This window comes from Poecilia latipinna, unplaced genomic scaffold (genome assembly GCF_001443285.1).
Source record: "Poecilia latipinna isolate Pla-1442-1.1 unplaced genomic scaffold, P_latipinna-1.0 Scaffold2705, whole genome shotgun sequence".
Classification (NCBI taxonomy): domain Eukaryota; kingdom Metazoa; phylum Chordata; class Actinopteri; order Cyprinodontiformes; family Poeciliidae; genus Poecilia; species Poecilia latipinna.
The window spans coordinates 20,505-36,863 of record NW_015115321.1 but is presented as its reverse complement, the minus strand read 5'-3'; the positions used below and the strand labels follow the sequence as shown (position 1 = coordinate 36,863).

At 39.2% G+C, this 16,359-nt stretch overlaps 1 protein-coding gene and 1 long non-coding RNA gene across 4 annotated transcripts in view; one reads left to right on the top strand and one right to left on the bottom strand.

Moving 5' to 3' along the window:
- The window catches only part of msh3 (mutS homolog 3 (E. coli)), a 41,532-nt gene that overhangs the window by 19,223 nt on the left and 5,950 nt on the right, over nucleotides 1-16,359 (bottom strand). For 2 of the 3 annotated variants that reach the window (XM_015021017.1, XM_015021015.1), the window contains exons 9-20: nucleotides 13,792-13,901; nucleotides 13,472-13,586; nucleotides 12,964-13,048; nucleotides 12,401-12,510; nucleotides 9,129-9,261; nucleotides 7,115-7,302; nucleotides 6,002-6,170; nucleotides 5,776-5,840; nucleotides 3,222-3,338; nucleotides 2,869-2,976; nucleotides 486-600; nucleotides 62-219 (exon numbers count right to left, since the gene is read on the bottom strand). In XM_015021017.1, coding sequence (XP_014876503.1) covers nucleotides 62-219; nucleotides 486-600; nucleotides 2,869-2,976; nucleotides 3,222-3,338; nucleotides 5,776-5,840; nucleotides 6,002-6,170; nucleotides 7,115-7,302; nucleotides 9,129-9,261; nucleotides 12,401-12,510; nucleotides 12,964-13,048; nucleotides 13,472-13,586; nucleotides 13,792-13,901 — 1,473 coding nt within the window. The remainder of the gene's footprint in view (nucleotides 1-61; nucleotides 220-485; nucleotides 601-2,868; nucleotides 2,977-3,221; nucleotides 3,339-5,775; nucleotides 5,841-6,001; nucleotides 6,171-7,114; nucleotides 7,303-9,128; nucleotides 9,262-12,400; nucleotides 12,511-12,963; nucleotides 13,049-13,471; nucleotides 13,587-13,791; nucleotides 13,902-16,359) is intronic. The other variant, XM_015021016.1, reaches the window with a different exon arrangement.
- On the top strand, nucleotides 608-15,153 carry LOC106938837 (uncharacterized). Its single transcript, XR_001422704.1, has 3 exons — nucleotides 608-1,912; nucleotides 2,188-2,191; nucleotides 15,141-15,153. It is a non-coding gene; the product is annotated as an uncharacterized LOC106938837 (long non-coding RNA).

Here is a 16,359-nt window from a genome sequence, read left to right as displayed (position 1 = left end):
CTGGCTTGTAATAACTCAAGGCAGGAATGAGACCTGAATGTGTGTGAGCTTGTGGCCGTACCTGGTGTAAATACCGTCCAGTACGCCCAGACAGGCCTCACGCGCCGGGACGTACGAGCCCATCTGGGCCATCACGCAGATAAGGGCGACCTGGCGGATGTAGGAGCTCTTGCCCCCCATATTGGGCCCTGTGATTATCATAGTTCTCTTGCTGTCACGCTAAAACAAACAGAAAGAGGAGAAGAAGACACCAACTGTGACTAGAATGAGATATTTGCATGCTTGCACGCACAGCTGAGGAGGTGGGTGGACTGAAAAAGCTTGGCTTCTCTTCCCACAGCCTTGTGCTTCTGTTGCAAGATTAACCTACACCCACTCGAGCGCCGAGCGAGGAAGTCAGTGTGTGGGTATGCGTGTGTGTGAGCGTGTGTCGTGCAAAGCTCTTTGTCTCAGAGTTATTTGAATATGTGCGTGTGTGTTTGTACCTGTAATGTGGTGTGGTTGGGAACATACTGGCCATGCTCTCCCATCAATAAATCTATCGCAGGATGTCTGCCATCAGTGATCATTATCTGGTGATTATTTTCACACACCTTTGGCCTGAATAGAGAGAAGTCGGTGAGAGACATCAGCACACAGTAGAAACAAAACTCAGAGATGATGTTCATTTCAAACCAAAGTTTGCTTGTTAGGGTTGCAAAATACTGGCAGTTTGCAGTTTAGGAGCTGGTGAATTTGTAAAAACTGTACAAATATAAAAAAAAAAACAGCAACAGATGCCCTAAATCTGAAATACAAATAAAAAGGGCCACTGATCCTTTCTTTTTATCCTTTTAAGTATCCAAGTGGATAATGAAAATTGGGAGCACATACAAAAAAACAGAAAAGAAGTGAAACAGCTTCAGATCAAGATGAAGGATTTTCGATAGTGTGGAGAAGAGACCCTGAAAGAGGACCAAAGAATCTAGACAATCTATCAACATAATGATAAACCTATGATCCAACCATGTGAGATGTAACAGAAGAGAAAATGCTGTCCTGTTTGCAAATGGGTTGTACAAAGTATTAACAGCAAGGATGCAAATAATTCTGACAGTGATATCCCTGAAAATACTGACATGTAAACAACGGAGTGAGCAGCAGTGGTTTTAACTGCTGGGATTGAAAATGATTCAATGGGACTTTTTTGAAAGAGAAAAAAGACAAATATGAATGTAGAAAATAAAGCAGGAAAATGACAATTTTATGTCTAATTTTGAAATTAGAGCTTAGATCCATCCATCCATTTTTCCAAGTTATCCTGGACGGGGATCAGGGCTGAAATATCCCCCTTCCTGCTCATTCTGAGGAATCCCAAGGTGCTTCCAGTCCAGCACAGATTTATAATTTCTTTGGTGCCGTCTTGGTTTACTCTGTCTATTCCCAGTGGAACATGACTGGAAAAGCTTCAAAAGGAAATAATCCAGAAGGCATCATTCCAAGATAATAGAACCATCTCACCTGACTCCTTTTGATGCATAGCAGCAACAACTTTACACCAGAATAACTAAGCTCCTCCTCTAAGGCAAATGCGACCCATATCTGTCATTTTCACTGCAGTCTGAACGGCCCAATTTTAATTATTTCATCCCCCCCAAAAAATCCAGTCGATTCCACTTTAATATGTTGCAGTGAATCTGATTGTTTTCAAAGAGTCTGCGAGCTGAACGATCATGTCACATTTTGTCCGGGTTTTATGTCATTTATGTGAGACATGCATCATGATTTTGCACCATAAGAAGCCAGTCGTGTTAAATCAGGACGTAAACAATGGCTGAAAATGACTGTGACATTATAAAAGAAGTCTGTGTCACTGGAGCGAATCAAATCACAATCCCACCACTTCTGGCTCTGACTACACATCCAAACAGACGTCCCTACTGAAGTTACGGTCAATGCTCCACAAAAGGCCGCTTCTAATAGTTGTGCTTTCTTTTTATTAGCTTCCTTTGACCTTGTAATGATCTTGCGATTTATCCAGGGAGTGATGGCTCCTTGAATCAACTTTAAAATCATATATAAACAGCTCCATCATTATTGCTTCCTTAAACATTGCATCTCTGAGTGACGTCAGGTTTGGGGACACAAACCGTTCACACTACAGTAGTCGGTTTCAATAAGTAGGCAAAAAATTGGATTTGTGCATAGTTCTGTGTGAACATAGCCTAAGGCTTATTTCAGCCACCATACACAGAAAGTTCATTTCAGCCACTTGAATGCAGGATGTTCTGGTCAGGATCTTATAACCATAGCCCAGGGTCAAAACACAGACGGAGCGGTGAAGTAAGAGCTTTATGCTCTGTGAAAGTTGGGTTGTCTCATGAGACGTCTTCCTTTTCCCCACCCATGAGGCTCAATCCTCTTTGACAGGCTTGCAGATGCATCTTTCTTTTCCTGCTCCAGAACTCTTCAAGCACAGGCTTTCAGCTTTTACAGCTGAATGCAACATTTAAAACAGCCAAAGTGAGAAATTTTAAGTGAGCTGAGGTTAAAAGGAAGCTGCATGAAAGAACGCATTCAGTGCTACGATGCGGATGGAGGAAAAAGCTGAAATCTAACGTGCAGAAATAGACACTATAAAGATGGTTGTGTGTGAGTGAGTGGGAGAGATGTTGGTGTTCTGGCAGAGCACAGTGCTCAGCCCGGTGCATACACCCACATACAGCCTGTCGGAGTCTATAGGACACGACAGAGGACAACCCCCATCCCCACCACCACACACACACACTCATACACACACGTATCCACACAGAGAAGTATTAACAATACCCCAACACACACACAAATATGCATGCATCAATATTTATGGTCAGCATAAGAGGAAATCACCTGCAATAATTCCCTTGTTTGGCCACCTCAGCCAATGAAAGGAGGCAGTCCGTGGTTGCTAGGTGACTAATAGCTCTTTTCATGGTGTGGTAGTGCTCCCCAAACTGACTACAGAGAGAGAAAGAGAGAGGAAAAAATGATTTTCAAGTGTAAATTAAGCTTAGTGAATACAGGTTTCAGAGCAGACGGCTCTGACAGGGTGCTTGACTTAAACAGACCAATTCTGGCAGGCAGAGAGCTGTGGACGCATACCTCTGAACCGCAGACTTGTTATGAGTTTTAACAGTTTTTTATATGAATTCCTGATAAGAACTGTGTGTGTGTGTGTGTGTGTGGAGTTGCCTCTGTCGTACTCCAGAAATCGGGTCCACTCCCTCTGGCAGTCGAGCAGCAGCTGCTCTCGGAGCTGCTGCAGCTTCTTGTAGCGTTCAACCAGGAGAGGAGAGTGATACCTGCTGACAGTCTTTGTGCTGCAGAGGAAGAGGAGGAGAACAAGCATTAAAGCCCTTCTTCAGGAATAAAACAACTGGATCTTGATACCGCAGAGCTTTTTACCGTGTGTGTTCTTAGCAGAGGTGGGTAGGATACCCAAAAATTGTACTACAAGTGTAGCACTACTTTGACATATTTTTACTCAAAAAAAAAAAAAGAAAAGAAAAAAAAAAGTTTTCCAAGAAATTACTCAAGTAGGACTAAAAGAGTATTTGGTAAAAAGTTTACTTCAGTAATCATTCAATATTTAGAAATTATATCAAAATAAAAGCTTATGTAAAAATGTTGGTATTTCAAAGACCTCAATAAAAATGATTAATATAACATAACTACAAAATAACAAAATAAATTTTCCAAATCAGTTTCTTCCGATGTAAAACTTATTAAACTTTAATGAAAACTGTAAATATGTATCTGTCTTTTGTTGGTAAAAACATGTTTTTTCTTCATTCAGTGAAGTTACTCACCGTGAGTATCCAAAAATTTCACTCAAATAAGAGTAACGAGACTTCATAATAAAGCTACTCAAGTAAAAAGTAGTTTAGGAAAAACACCACAAGTACATTTTTCCAGAAAGTTACTAAATGATAGTAAATGTAATTAAGTGAACGTAACTACTTAATACCAAACTCTAGTTCTTAACTATCAATTTTAACCTTTAAAATTTTCAGTATGCTGACTACTGCAGTGGGTTTTACTTACAGGTTTCAGAGTAAAGGGGGTTGAATAGAAATGCAGAGCAACCTTTTTCAGATTTTTTCCTTTCAATTCATAATTATGAGCAAGTCAGTGCTAGTCTATGTCATAATTTTCCAACAAAATAAAACAACATAAAGACTATTAAAATTTTCACAAAACACTGCCAGCATTTGTGGCAAAACTTTAAAACTGACCATTTTTGTTATAAAAAGAAAGGGCTAGAACGTAGATAATCTTCAGGTTCCAGAGAAGAAACTGCAGCAACAACAATGAGCATTTACTCTCCACCCAGCTGATATTGAGCTGATGTTCAGAGTGTAAATACGGAACATCAGCAAGCAAAGACATTGATTTCAACAAACACAGAGATAAGGCCAGTAGCGGAGACGCATGGATTCCTTTTTTCTGGTTGCTATCTTGCAAACCTTTCGGGAATCCAGTCGCCTCACGAGGAAAAGAAAAGAGTTCAACAACAACCAACTTTTCCTGCAGCAAAACGTGATGATTCAAGGTGCGGCTGTGTGGGTGAAACGAATTGATGCTGAGAGGAGGTTTGCAAACAGCTCGCCTCTGGATGCTCAGTAAACCATTCCCGAGAACCATCTGAACAGCAACGCTAGTGCAAAAATGTTTATTTATGCAAACACACACAGTAATCAAGAATCTGACTGTCACAGCAATATTGGATGTCAGGCTCCTGATTTCTAGATGACTGCATAACTTTATCTGTTATTTAGTTGCTTTAATTCCAGTCAAATTTCCCGTTTAGAGTTATTTTGTTGCCTCGAATGATTTTCTGTTGTTGTAAATATTGGTTTTTAATATCGGTCCAGTTTTACTTATGGCATCAATACCAATATGTTAAAAATAAATCACTGACTTTGGTTATTTATTTGCTTGTTTCCTTGTTTGTTTTTAATTCCCTTTTCAGACGACATGACAACATGTGTTTCTCAGAAAGGAGTCGGATCTGCTTAGGTCCTCCTAACTATCAGATTATGGGTTTGAATCATCTAATACATATTTTATTTCAACATAAATGTTTGTATCTATCTGATAATTACAAAGAATCCCAGAAGATGTGCCAGTCCAGTGCTTCAGTGTTTAGCTTTGTCTGATAACAATGGAAAATATGAAGACAATAGGGCATTGGAAAATGTTTGAACTGGGATATTATTTTTAGAGCACTTACCACAAGACTAAAAACAAAACTGTTGTAAAACCAATGTTCTTTTTTGCATTTATTTGGTATACTTTAGAATTACAAATACAAATTTCCCTCTGGGCTCAATAAAGTCTTAAGTTGAAAGTCTTTTATTTGGCATGTTTCAAAAAGATTATCATTCTTAATGAATCCTTAAATTTTAATTGTTTCAAGATCAAACAAGCTAAATTTTTCATCTTCTTCTTTTCGTCTCAGTTCCTTATATAGCTCTAGATTATATCCCAAATCAACATCAATACTTCTCTGCTGTTTTTAATATTCATTAAAACCTCAAATAAAATTGCAAAGTGTGTTTTAAAGGACTTGAATTTGATCTTGATCTAGGCCAAAGTGGTCTAAGTACAACTATTTCCAGGGTTTAGTACAGAATAGAAATAAATTAAAATAATCTAGAGACTCAAGAATCTAGGTCGGGAATTTTAAAATGGAAAAACTAAAGGAAAACCTGTAAAAAGTGTTTGATTGTTTGTTTCACTGGTAAGTGAGCTGACCTGCTGATTTTGACCCAGTCAGGTGGAACGATTGTTGACAACGAGTTCTTCACCTCAATCAGAAACTGAAAGCAGAAGAGAAGGAGGGTGATAAATCAGAGCAGAGAAAACAGGCAAAATAATGCGTCAGCTTTGCTCAAATCAGACAAACACAAACAGCTGGGACTTCGACCCAAATAGCCAGCTGACCTCCTCCCACCGTCCCCCCTCTCCCAGACTCACACACCTCCTGTCCAGAAACTGAGACGTAATCGAGCGCGGGGGCCTTCAGCACCAACCGGACCTCTTTGCGGTGGGCTTGAATTTCAGCGAGGACAGACTGGATTTGGTTCATCCTTTCCTGCAGCGTCGGGAAGCCAGACAAATCTGAGAAGAGCTCCGTCTTATTCCCCGACCTGCAGAAACAGCCAATTTAAAGGTGACAGCTGCTGGTAACACCTCACTCTGCCAATCTTTGAGTTCACAGTTTGACAATCTGAACCACAACAAGAAAAAGAAACATCCTTGTGTCAATATATAACACTCTGATGCCTTTAACTGCGGCACTCGGTGCCAGCTGTCAGAAACAGTGCGGAGCATCAGCTTAAAGCAGCACCTTCAGAAAGTGTCCAAATGGTTGGGCACATGGCATTTGATACTTTTGGGAAGGAAAAAAATTACATGATTTCAGGAGTTTTATTGTGGATGTCATCATAAGCAGGGAGTCCGGCCCAGCCGTCACCTTCTGGGCTTTCCCTCTAAACAGATATAAACGTCTGATTTTGAAGACGCTCCTAAATAAATCTCTCACATATTCTTTTCTCTCATCATTGTATTGTATTGTATTTAGCAAAAAGAAATAACTTCGGAAATTGTAACTGACCTAAGAGAAATTTGGTCTGATTTAATTTCAGGCAGTTAAAAAGAATATGTTTTTTTATTCACCGTATGTAAACTTCTGATTTCTATTATATTGAACACCTGAAGTCAACAAAAATGTCAAATGATCAAAATGTGTAAAAGATCTGAGGGTATAAGTAACATTTATGTCGATAAAAAAAAAAAAATATATATGCAGAGATCTGAAATCAGTTTTTTTATTAGGATGGATTAAAAAAAACATTATATTTTTTTTATACTACATGAATTAAAACAAAAAAAAAAACCTCTTTTGTTTGGTTTATAAACACAACAAGCAATAGAAAAAGATTTGTTCACTCCTTTATCCATCAAAACATGCTTTGATGGATAAATAGAGATAATCTTATTTGTCTTGAGTGATTTTGAAGAACATTCAAAAGTCAGTCAAACAGTTTCTCCTCGATAAAAACCCGTTTTCTTGTCCTTAGGTTCAACTTACTTTGCTGCTTTCTCATTGAGCACCTTGAGGAAGCCATGGGCCGGAGCCAGCAGGTCAGGAGTGTCCAATAAGAGGCTCCGGAGCAGCGAGGAGCGGATCTGCGCCTGGACAGCTGGGAGTAGAGCCTGCAGTTCCAGCCCAAGGCGAGAAAGACTGCTGCAGATGAGGAAAAACTCCTGTGTGGAAGACTGCAACACATGGAGGAAAACGGCAGCAAAACAACCAGCTTAGTGGTGTCGTACGTTGTGATAAAGATTTCTTCTGTTTTTGCTTTTTTATCACAATGACATGTTTTGAATCATCAAACTAATTCCAGTATCAGAAGAAGAAATCCAGAGTAAACACTTTTTCACAAGGAGTAAAGGTGAGCCACAGACAGACCTGTTAGAAAAACATTATTAAATAGAACCTGCCTGACTATATGAAGTAGGATAAACAATCTCAAAGTGCAACACAGCAAGCCCCACTATGACCTAAAAGATTTAAGTGTAACAAAAAATGCAGAATGTGTGATTTATTCAGGGTTTTTTTTGGCATGGAATGGTGTGTTACTATAAAAATAGAAAGATTACATGAGCTGAATGTGACATAATAAACCACAGCCTGCCAGCTTTTACAATATTACGGTAAAATAAATAAAACCCATTTCTAGCAGAAATGGGTTCTGCTAGAACCCATTTCTAAAAACCCATTGTTTTTGTTGTGTTTTGTTTTACACAACAAAAAAAAATATTTTTTTGTTGTGTAAAAAAATATTTGTTTTTACACAACAAAAACAAATATTGTAAGAACACATGAAATCATAGATTAGAGTTCCACCTGCAACATTTCTGACCAATATTTAATGTCAGACAGTGATTGAAAAAAAAAAAAGTTCTGTCTTTTAGTGTAAAACATTTGGTTTCCATTGAATTTATCTTGTTGGATGGACTTTCAGTCGTTTTGCCCAAACCTGACCGGTGCCATGATCTTGATGATGGTGGAAAAGAAAGAGTAATGAGAAAAATATGAATTAATCCCACTTATTGTCAGTAATGTACAGCCACACTTAAAGTCTTTTGCATCAGGCTGTTCCTGTAAAAGATTAAAAATATTGCACCTTCACGTGTCAAAACTTTCATTCAAAAATGGAAAAATAAAGGCTTTAAATTGTGTTTAAAGGCAAACGGTTTCAGCAATCCACATGATGAGAAATATAAAATCAGTCAACCTTAAAAAAACAGCAGCCAACTGTTTTCTACCATCAACATTATTGCCGTAGCAATTAAATTAAGTTAATATAAAGCACAAATCAATCTTTTCCCTGGGAATGGCTCTGATGAGAGAGCGTATATCCAATATTATTACAACTAGTCCGAAGCCTCACATCAATAACGGTGACTCCGCCGGGGGTTTTGGTACTAAAGGCTTCGCTGCGGTTTCAATGCTGCCCCACGTCTGCAGCCCCCACGTTGCACTTTTATGAAAAACAAACAGAGAGCAGCAGAAGACCACAGGCATGCCCTCCCTGCCATTATGTCAATGGAGCCATTGAGACACAGGCCATTACACACAGACCCATTTATCTGCAGATGGGCAACATGACAATTAAGGCCCGGCTCCGTGTGCTCGCTGTGTGTCCACGTTTGAAGACATCAGATCGTTTTCTTTTAACCCCAAATGAAGGAGACAGAAAGATGAGCACGAAGCAATACATGTGTGCCGCCTCACGGACAAACACACACAAATGCGCATATGGAGACAGAAGAAAAGCATGTGGCACTTCTTAGACGGGTGGGAAATGAGGTTCTGTTAGACAATCAGGGAAGCGACAGTGAGGTGACTGCTCCCTCCTGTTGATCAAGTCTGCCATTAAAAAGACAGAACAATGGAGATGAGAGGAAAAAGAAGAAAATTGTTTTTTGTCTTTGAGAGGGTCAGACCATATTTTCAGGTACTTTTTTAACCATCTCTGGATGACAAAGCTTTGTAGCACACAGTTAAATAAAATATGCATCTAAGTGTTTTTGATTACCTTTCCATGATATATGCTGCAGATGCCTCTCTCCAGATCAGGCAAATGTGACAGCAGAGATCTGATGGAGTTCAGAGTTATCGAGTCTGACTCCATCATTTCCTGCACAGCATCCTGTCTTTCTGCTATACACCTGCAGGCGAGAGGAAGGAGGAGACGGGAGGAAAGAAAAGAGGTGTGAATTACAAAGACGGGCTGAAAGGCGAGGAGTTAAAGCCATCGAAACAGTCGAGCTTCGCAAGGAGCAAAAGATATGTGTTCTTAGAAAAGCGGAATCCTTTCTGATTGAAATGATTGCCGCTGATTGGATTCTTTATGAATTATTGCAACCCAGCTGATTGCAGCTACAGTGCTGCGTTTAAGTGCCAAACAACTCCTGACTTCCTACAGTTTTTCATATTTTGTCACATAAACACCTCAGAAAAAGGTCCAAGCAATTATACTGCAGATTCTGCCTACAGTTTCCGTTTCACACATGTGGCAGACTGCAGGAAATTCTCAGGCTGAGTTTTATTCACATAACTGGAAAAACTCTGAGGTGAAAGCTCTGCAAAGCAGGCAGGAAGCAGGAGAGAAACCGAGCTGATTCTTACAGTTAAACGTCTTGCAGAGTCACTAATATCCATTGAACTTTATCACATTTTGTCACACAAACTTTAATGTGTTCTATTGTGAGTTCATGTGCTGTCAATCAATTAAAAAAAATCTAATTAATCCCCAATCTTGACTTTGTTGGCTTGAAATGTAAAAATGCACATTTTCAAAAAAACAGTTTAAGGAAATGTTTTATTGTCTCAAACCAAACCTCTCAGGTTTCATATTCATTTAGGTTAAAAAAAAGGAGTCTTTTTTTTTCAATCGTAATTAAGAAATAAATTATGATATAAAACTGTGACCTTAAACCAGAGCAGCAGTAGCAACAATGTTTAGATCAAAACATATGTATCTGTTAGAATGGCCCAGTCAAAGTCTGGACCCTGAATCTTATTGAGAATGAAACAAATTAAGATCTGTGACTGAAACGTCACAAAATGTGAACAAGAAAAACACAGGAAACCTGAGTAAGTAAAAGATGGAGTAAAATATCTGTCAGACGATATGAGATCTAGTTAGTAATAATAATTGTAAGTGGGCAATTAATTTTGGTTTTAAAAGTGGTAAAGTTGAACAGTCAGACTCTGTTGAGTGGGTAGTTGGTTTAATTTTGTTCTCAGTTCTTAATAAAAGGTTAAATTATTTAAAAAGCAAATTAGTCATCAAGCTCCATGTGGTTGTCTCGCTCCAGTAACTCCACTTTTTTTTTTTTTTTTAGAAGATGTGGTAAGAGAAACAAAAAAGTAAGATCTCAAAAATGTAAATGAATGTTAATATTTCTGGTTGTGTCACATTTTGATGGGAGAATTTATTTGACTGCAACACCAACGCAATCCTAAAATTACACTCCTGTACAAGCGTTCAAAGTGACAAATGGTGATAGTTTTAGATGGCTTTTACTTTATTATAGTTAACATAAATGACACAATTTCACTAAAAAGAATATTATTTTCAGCTTTTCTGTCTTTCTCTTCACGTTCGATCCACTTCTGAAAAGCTGTTCATCTTTAAACGATCTGAGGTTTTGCAGACAGGGAAGACATTAAGACATTCACTCCAGAATAAAACAAAAAAATCATTGTAAAAACACATGAAGGAATCGATTTAACTCCATTAAAACAATTCACTGAAGAGCACAGAGAGTTCATCTGAGTATGGCCATTAAAAAGCCTCAAACAAGCAGATTGGAGCAGATTTAGAGAAGTTGTGACCTGAACATCATACTCAGAACGAAAAGTCATGGTGCATCGTCTCGCTTTGGGCCAGAACATCCGTGCCTTTTGCTGATGTGCAGCATGTCGAGGAATTAATCCGCCTGCGTGTAATCAGGATTAGATTCATGTCTAAATTCTGCAGAAATGTTATCCATTTAATCTGAAAAGCGGTGCCCAATCCACAACCATAATCCCTGTGCAGAAAGAAAAGAGGGCTGCCCTCAGAGACAGAAATTACTAACAATTTGACTGTATGGAAAACAGAATTAGACTGAAAATCCCTGTTTTTTTTTTTTTTAAGCAGCTGACTCTAAAACTTTACATGCTTTCTTTCTTCTGCTGTAACCAGTAGAGGAATCAATGCACATTAACATTATGGACTTTGTATTGTATGTATTGTTAACCTGAGTTATTTGTTGTGGATGTTGCACAGTTTCATTCACAAACAAGACTAAAGCAACAAGAAATATAGGAGTTCTTCTTGGAGATCATTTATGGAGGTCATAATGATGAAAATAGGACAATAACATTTTTCATTCTCAAACTTTGTTTTCCTGACATTTTACTTAATGATCCATATCAGAAAACAAAGTGGATATCAAGGACCTGGAAAGCAGCAGAGTTTCTTGTTTTCTCCCAGTCGGTTCTCTCACGTCAACTGGTGGTGACATTATTTAACACCATTAGTCTGTCACTGGTTTGGTTTTTCCAGTAGAACGTATTTCTGGCTCCCTCCGTGTTTAGCTAGAATATTTTCAGCCACCATCTCGCTTCACCAGACCAGCCTTTCTGCGGGTTTCAACAACTCAAATTTAAGGCTTTTTAAAACCATTCTGAAGGGCATCTAAGACCTGCATCTCAAAAGAAATGTACAAACTTCATCCAGCAAGCTTGTGTTAGATTTACACTTACCCATGATGGTGTGTGTTTTTGCAAAATGCAAGCAAGGGGAGACTCAAACTGACAGATAAGTCCCACAAGAAAATAAAATACTGAATATACACGACTAAGCAGTCCTTCAAAGACAACATTTAAGACCTGTGATTAAAGTATTTAAGGCCAACTTACAATTATTTAAATGAATCGAAGACATTCTAAGGTCTTATTTTTAGATACATGGATTTAAGACTTTTTAAAGGTGAGCTTGCAGACAGACTTGTACCTATCAATCTCTTGCTCTGTTGCTTTGGAGTAAGTAAGTACATTTTATTTATATGGCTCCTTTCACAGATAAAAAATAAAAAAATAAAAAAGTCACAAAATGCTCCACAAACTCGGAGCCTAAAAACCTAAACACAGTTCAAAATACAAAAAAGAAGTAAAATGATGCAGATAATTCAATAATCATATTCTTATTATGGCATTTAGCAATAATTGTCGCATATTTTACTGATATTGTGCAGGCTGACTGAGAACCCAGTGAGTGAGAATGAAGCTGGGGGGTCAAAGGTGACGTGTACTCACTGCGGCTCTGTGAGCGGCTGGCTGACCCACTTCCTCAGCAGTCTCCGTCCAAACGGAGTGCGAACGTGGTCCAACACCCACAACAGACTTCCCCTCACGCTCCCATCTGTCTATGAATCAAAGGAAAAAAAGAAAAAACTCAATTCACCTTTGCACCATCAAGCAGCAAAGCACTTTAGGATAAGAACATAAAAATTATTGAAATGGAAATCACAGGGAGTAAATCATTACGGCTGACATGCAGAGCACAACGCTCCAGACGCATTAGGCAGCAATAACAACATATGATTTAACAAATACATGAAGGCCGAGATGCTCAAGTGTCACATTTTGAGCTGATGACACAGAGCCAAAGTAAACAGCGTTTGGCAGCGCAGCGTGTAAATCTTCCAAAGCCGCACAAAGTGCATTATGTCCTGCAGCACAGGCTTCGGTTCGAGGCAAATACAAAGAGTGACCTTAAAATATTTCATAGCGTAGTATGAATCATGCATTAACTCCACATGTACAATCTTATTTTCCTTAAAAATTGACCAAGACAGCTAAATGACAGGAGCATGTACCTGATTATTGAGGATTTCCAGGTTCCTGAGAGTGGCAGCACTCAGCTTCATCCCCCCTGATTCGCTGGACAGATGCCGAAATGAGCTGCACAAAATGAAAAATCTTATTTAAACACCACTTACCTCCCCTTGTCAGAACAATTTTAATGCTTAGTTTTGTAGATGAGATGACAGAAACTGTCACAAGCCCAACAAAAAACGAATGGCATATATAAGAAGGTGTTTATTCCCTAATTTCAAAGGTTGCAGGTAAATCTCGAATTGTATGTTTGTAATAATAAATACAAGTGTCAGGCTGTCAGTTACATGTTCCTGGTTATTTTAAACATAGCAAAGATTCATTACAGTAATGTTCAACAAAGAAAAAAAAGCTACATTTTCTTGTAAATGCTGTACCCAAAGAAATTTTTAATTATTATCTCTATATGGAAGAATTACAGTAATTATCTCAATAATCTCTCCCAGGATTCCCAACATCAATCTTGCAGGATGCGTCTGTGTCGTGCACCTTTCGTTTCTAAGAACCCTCTCCAGATTGAATTCCTGGAGGTACTGGATGAGCGGCCCCAGGCAGCAGATGACCGGGCTGTCGAAGGAGGCCACGCTCGACAGAGAGCGCGAGTCTGGAGGAAAACAAAACACGCAGTCATGTTCGGATTTTTAACACTAAAGCCCAGCCGTGAGTCATAGCTCAGTCCTTGTCAGACACATCCAGTGTTACCGCTGAGTGGCTGTCATGGTATTAATAGCAGGAACCAAACAGGGGGGAAAAATGCGTTCAGAGTAAAAGCTCTAAGCGGAACAAAATGACACAACATAAAAATCCACCTTTCTCCGGGGTGTGACAGTAGAACTTGACGACTGCGTTCATTGCAGAGGTGAACTCAAATTCAGCGCTGTCCCTCCTCTCAACTCTGATTCGGTCATCAGTCTGAGCACTGGAGGGGAACAACAACAGCAATAACCTTCATTTATTATAACGACCATGTGTTAGTATCGATCCAGCGATAAACAACAGTGTTGCTTGTCACTCTGTTTGAACGTGGATACTTCACATCTAACCACAGTTTTCTATTCGAGAAAAATACAGATGCAGCTGCATATTGTGTTCAAGCACTCTATGGAGACGCAACAGCCTCAGTCACAGCCATAAAACCACATTCTCCTCTGCGTCTCCCTGGTGCACCATCGTATCTCCCTGTTGCTCCATCCACTCTCTCGGCGTTGCACCTCTCAAGGACTCTGTTGCTTTGTCTGCCGTGTTGTTGCCATGGCTCTCTTCGCAGCGCTGAAGCACTTTCGGTCTTCCGTTTTCCAGCACCCATGCGCAAACACACAATCATCATATTTCAGTTCAGCAAATGGTCCGTCCAGGAGCTCAGATTATATAAAAGCAATCAATAGATCCCACATTGTGCTTGAAATTAGACTGGGGCAATTAATCACTGAGCCAGTCAGTTGCACCACATTGCGAGATTTACAAGAACTGCGACTGAAGCACTTATTGATCCAGGGTTGGTGTTGTAGGAGCATTTCTGCAAAAGCCTGATGGGGCCTGAGCGTGGTGAGGACTGCATTAAGCTGAGCCCGACTTAAAATACTGAGACGGCTAAGGCTGGTCCTGGTTCAGGTTTATACAAAAAGAAATGAAAGAATAAAAACAGAATCAGTTTTGGTACGGTTGATACTTTGAGCTAAAACCATAAAATACAAAATATAAAAGTATTAGAAACATTTAGGTAAAATAGGGATTTGACATAAATTCAACAGGCTGTCAGTTCATACATCTAATAGTATCTCTTTAATATTTTAACTGTCCATAAAACCTAAGCGCCATTCCTGCAGGGTGAAAAATAAACCCTCCCCCCCTAAAAACAAAAAACATACTCTGAGCAGTCGAGTTTGTTTTTTGGTGAATTTGTGTGAGCTGGAGTGAATCTATTCCGGGATGTTTGCATTTAATCTTAACATTTCATATTCCCCACCTTAAACCTCCAGGTAAATGCAAACTCCCTCTCCGTCTGCACGAGTAAAGCCACCAACACCACACCCAGTTGTCACAATCAACCTCTGAGGGACTCATTACCAGCCACTCCATGGACACGAGTCCGTTGCCAGGGGTCCCGTCTCGTCTGCCCACCCCAGAGACAGAAGCACCGACAGGCTGACGTCAGCAGCCACAAAAATCCCTCGATTCAGACGCTCTCCTGGGCTGCTCCTTTAGAGGAGCCTCATTACCGGCACTCATTGAAACATTTATCTCTGAATTACTGATGCACAATGTATCATTTCTCTCAGGTTCAGTCATTAAAACAGTGAGAAAATAATCAGCAAGAAAATTTTGTCATTAAGCTCCGTTTGCTACGGACGTGTAATAGACTTATCTGAGACACAAGAGGCCAAAGAGGAGTTTGGTTCTGATTGGTAGCTCCCCGAGGAGCAGTGATTATCAATGAGACTGATTGAAAATTGAAAAAAGAAAGAAAATAGCTGCAAGGATTGTGCAAGAGAGGATAATAAATTTGCTCCAAATCGTTTTTGAAGGGAAGAGACGCAGAATGAGGCAGACATTTCTCCTGTTTATCCAACTCTCAGCTTGTAATCAAACGCTCCTCGCTCCCTCTCTTTCTCTTGTCTCATTTCCTCAGGATTTCGCGGTCATGGCTGGGCTACAGAGGACGTCAATGGCGCCGATGTGAACAAGAAGGACGGCACAACAAAGCAGCTCAACGTCAGCGGTGCTGGCCGTGTCGTCAGTCAGACAGACATAAATCTCAGTTCTTTGTCTTTTTGATCTCACAGTTGAAACTAGATCTTCCTGATGTTAAAAAGAAGTTGTGTTTTCTCCCTCTTGCGAAACCAAAGACATAAATCGATTGTAAAATTGGAGAAAGGAGATTTTGTGTTGATCAAGTCAGAAAATGACTGGAGCAAGAAATCTCCTGTATCAAGCAAGATGAAACGTTTCTTTCTTTCTCCGATCAGTGACTGCATCATACTGAATGAAGCACAGTGAGAAACACAACAGTCCTCTATGAGGAATGACGAGTTAGACTGAGAAATACGAAATATCAGCTATTTTAGTAACAATAAAATGCAGGAATGTAGACAAAACACATTTTATTACTTTTATTATTTACAGTAAGAGTAGTGGGCTGGAAAAGAACCCAAAGTTATCCTGCCCCCAATTACCGTTAAAAAGAATGAAAAATATGTTAAAAAAAACAAAATGATAATAATCCCAAAACCTCAAAAACTTTTTATTATTAGTTAATAATGTTTGCCAATGCAATAATCAATGCTGTTTGTGTAACTATGGGGAAAAAATAAATATTTTTACAGGTCAGTTCTGAACATACATAAGGAAAAAGATTGTTTGCTTATTTCTTTCTGACT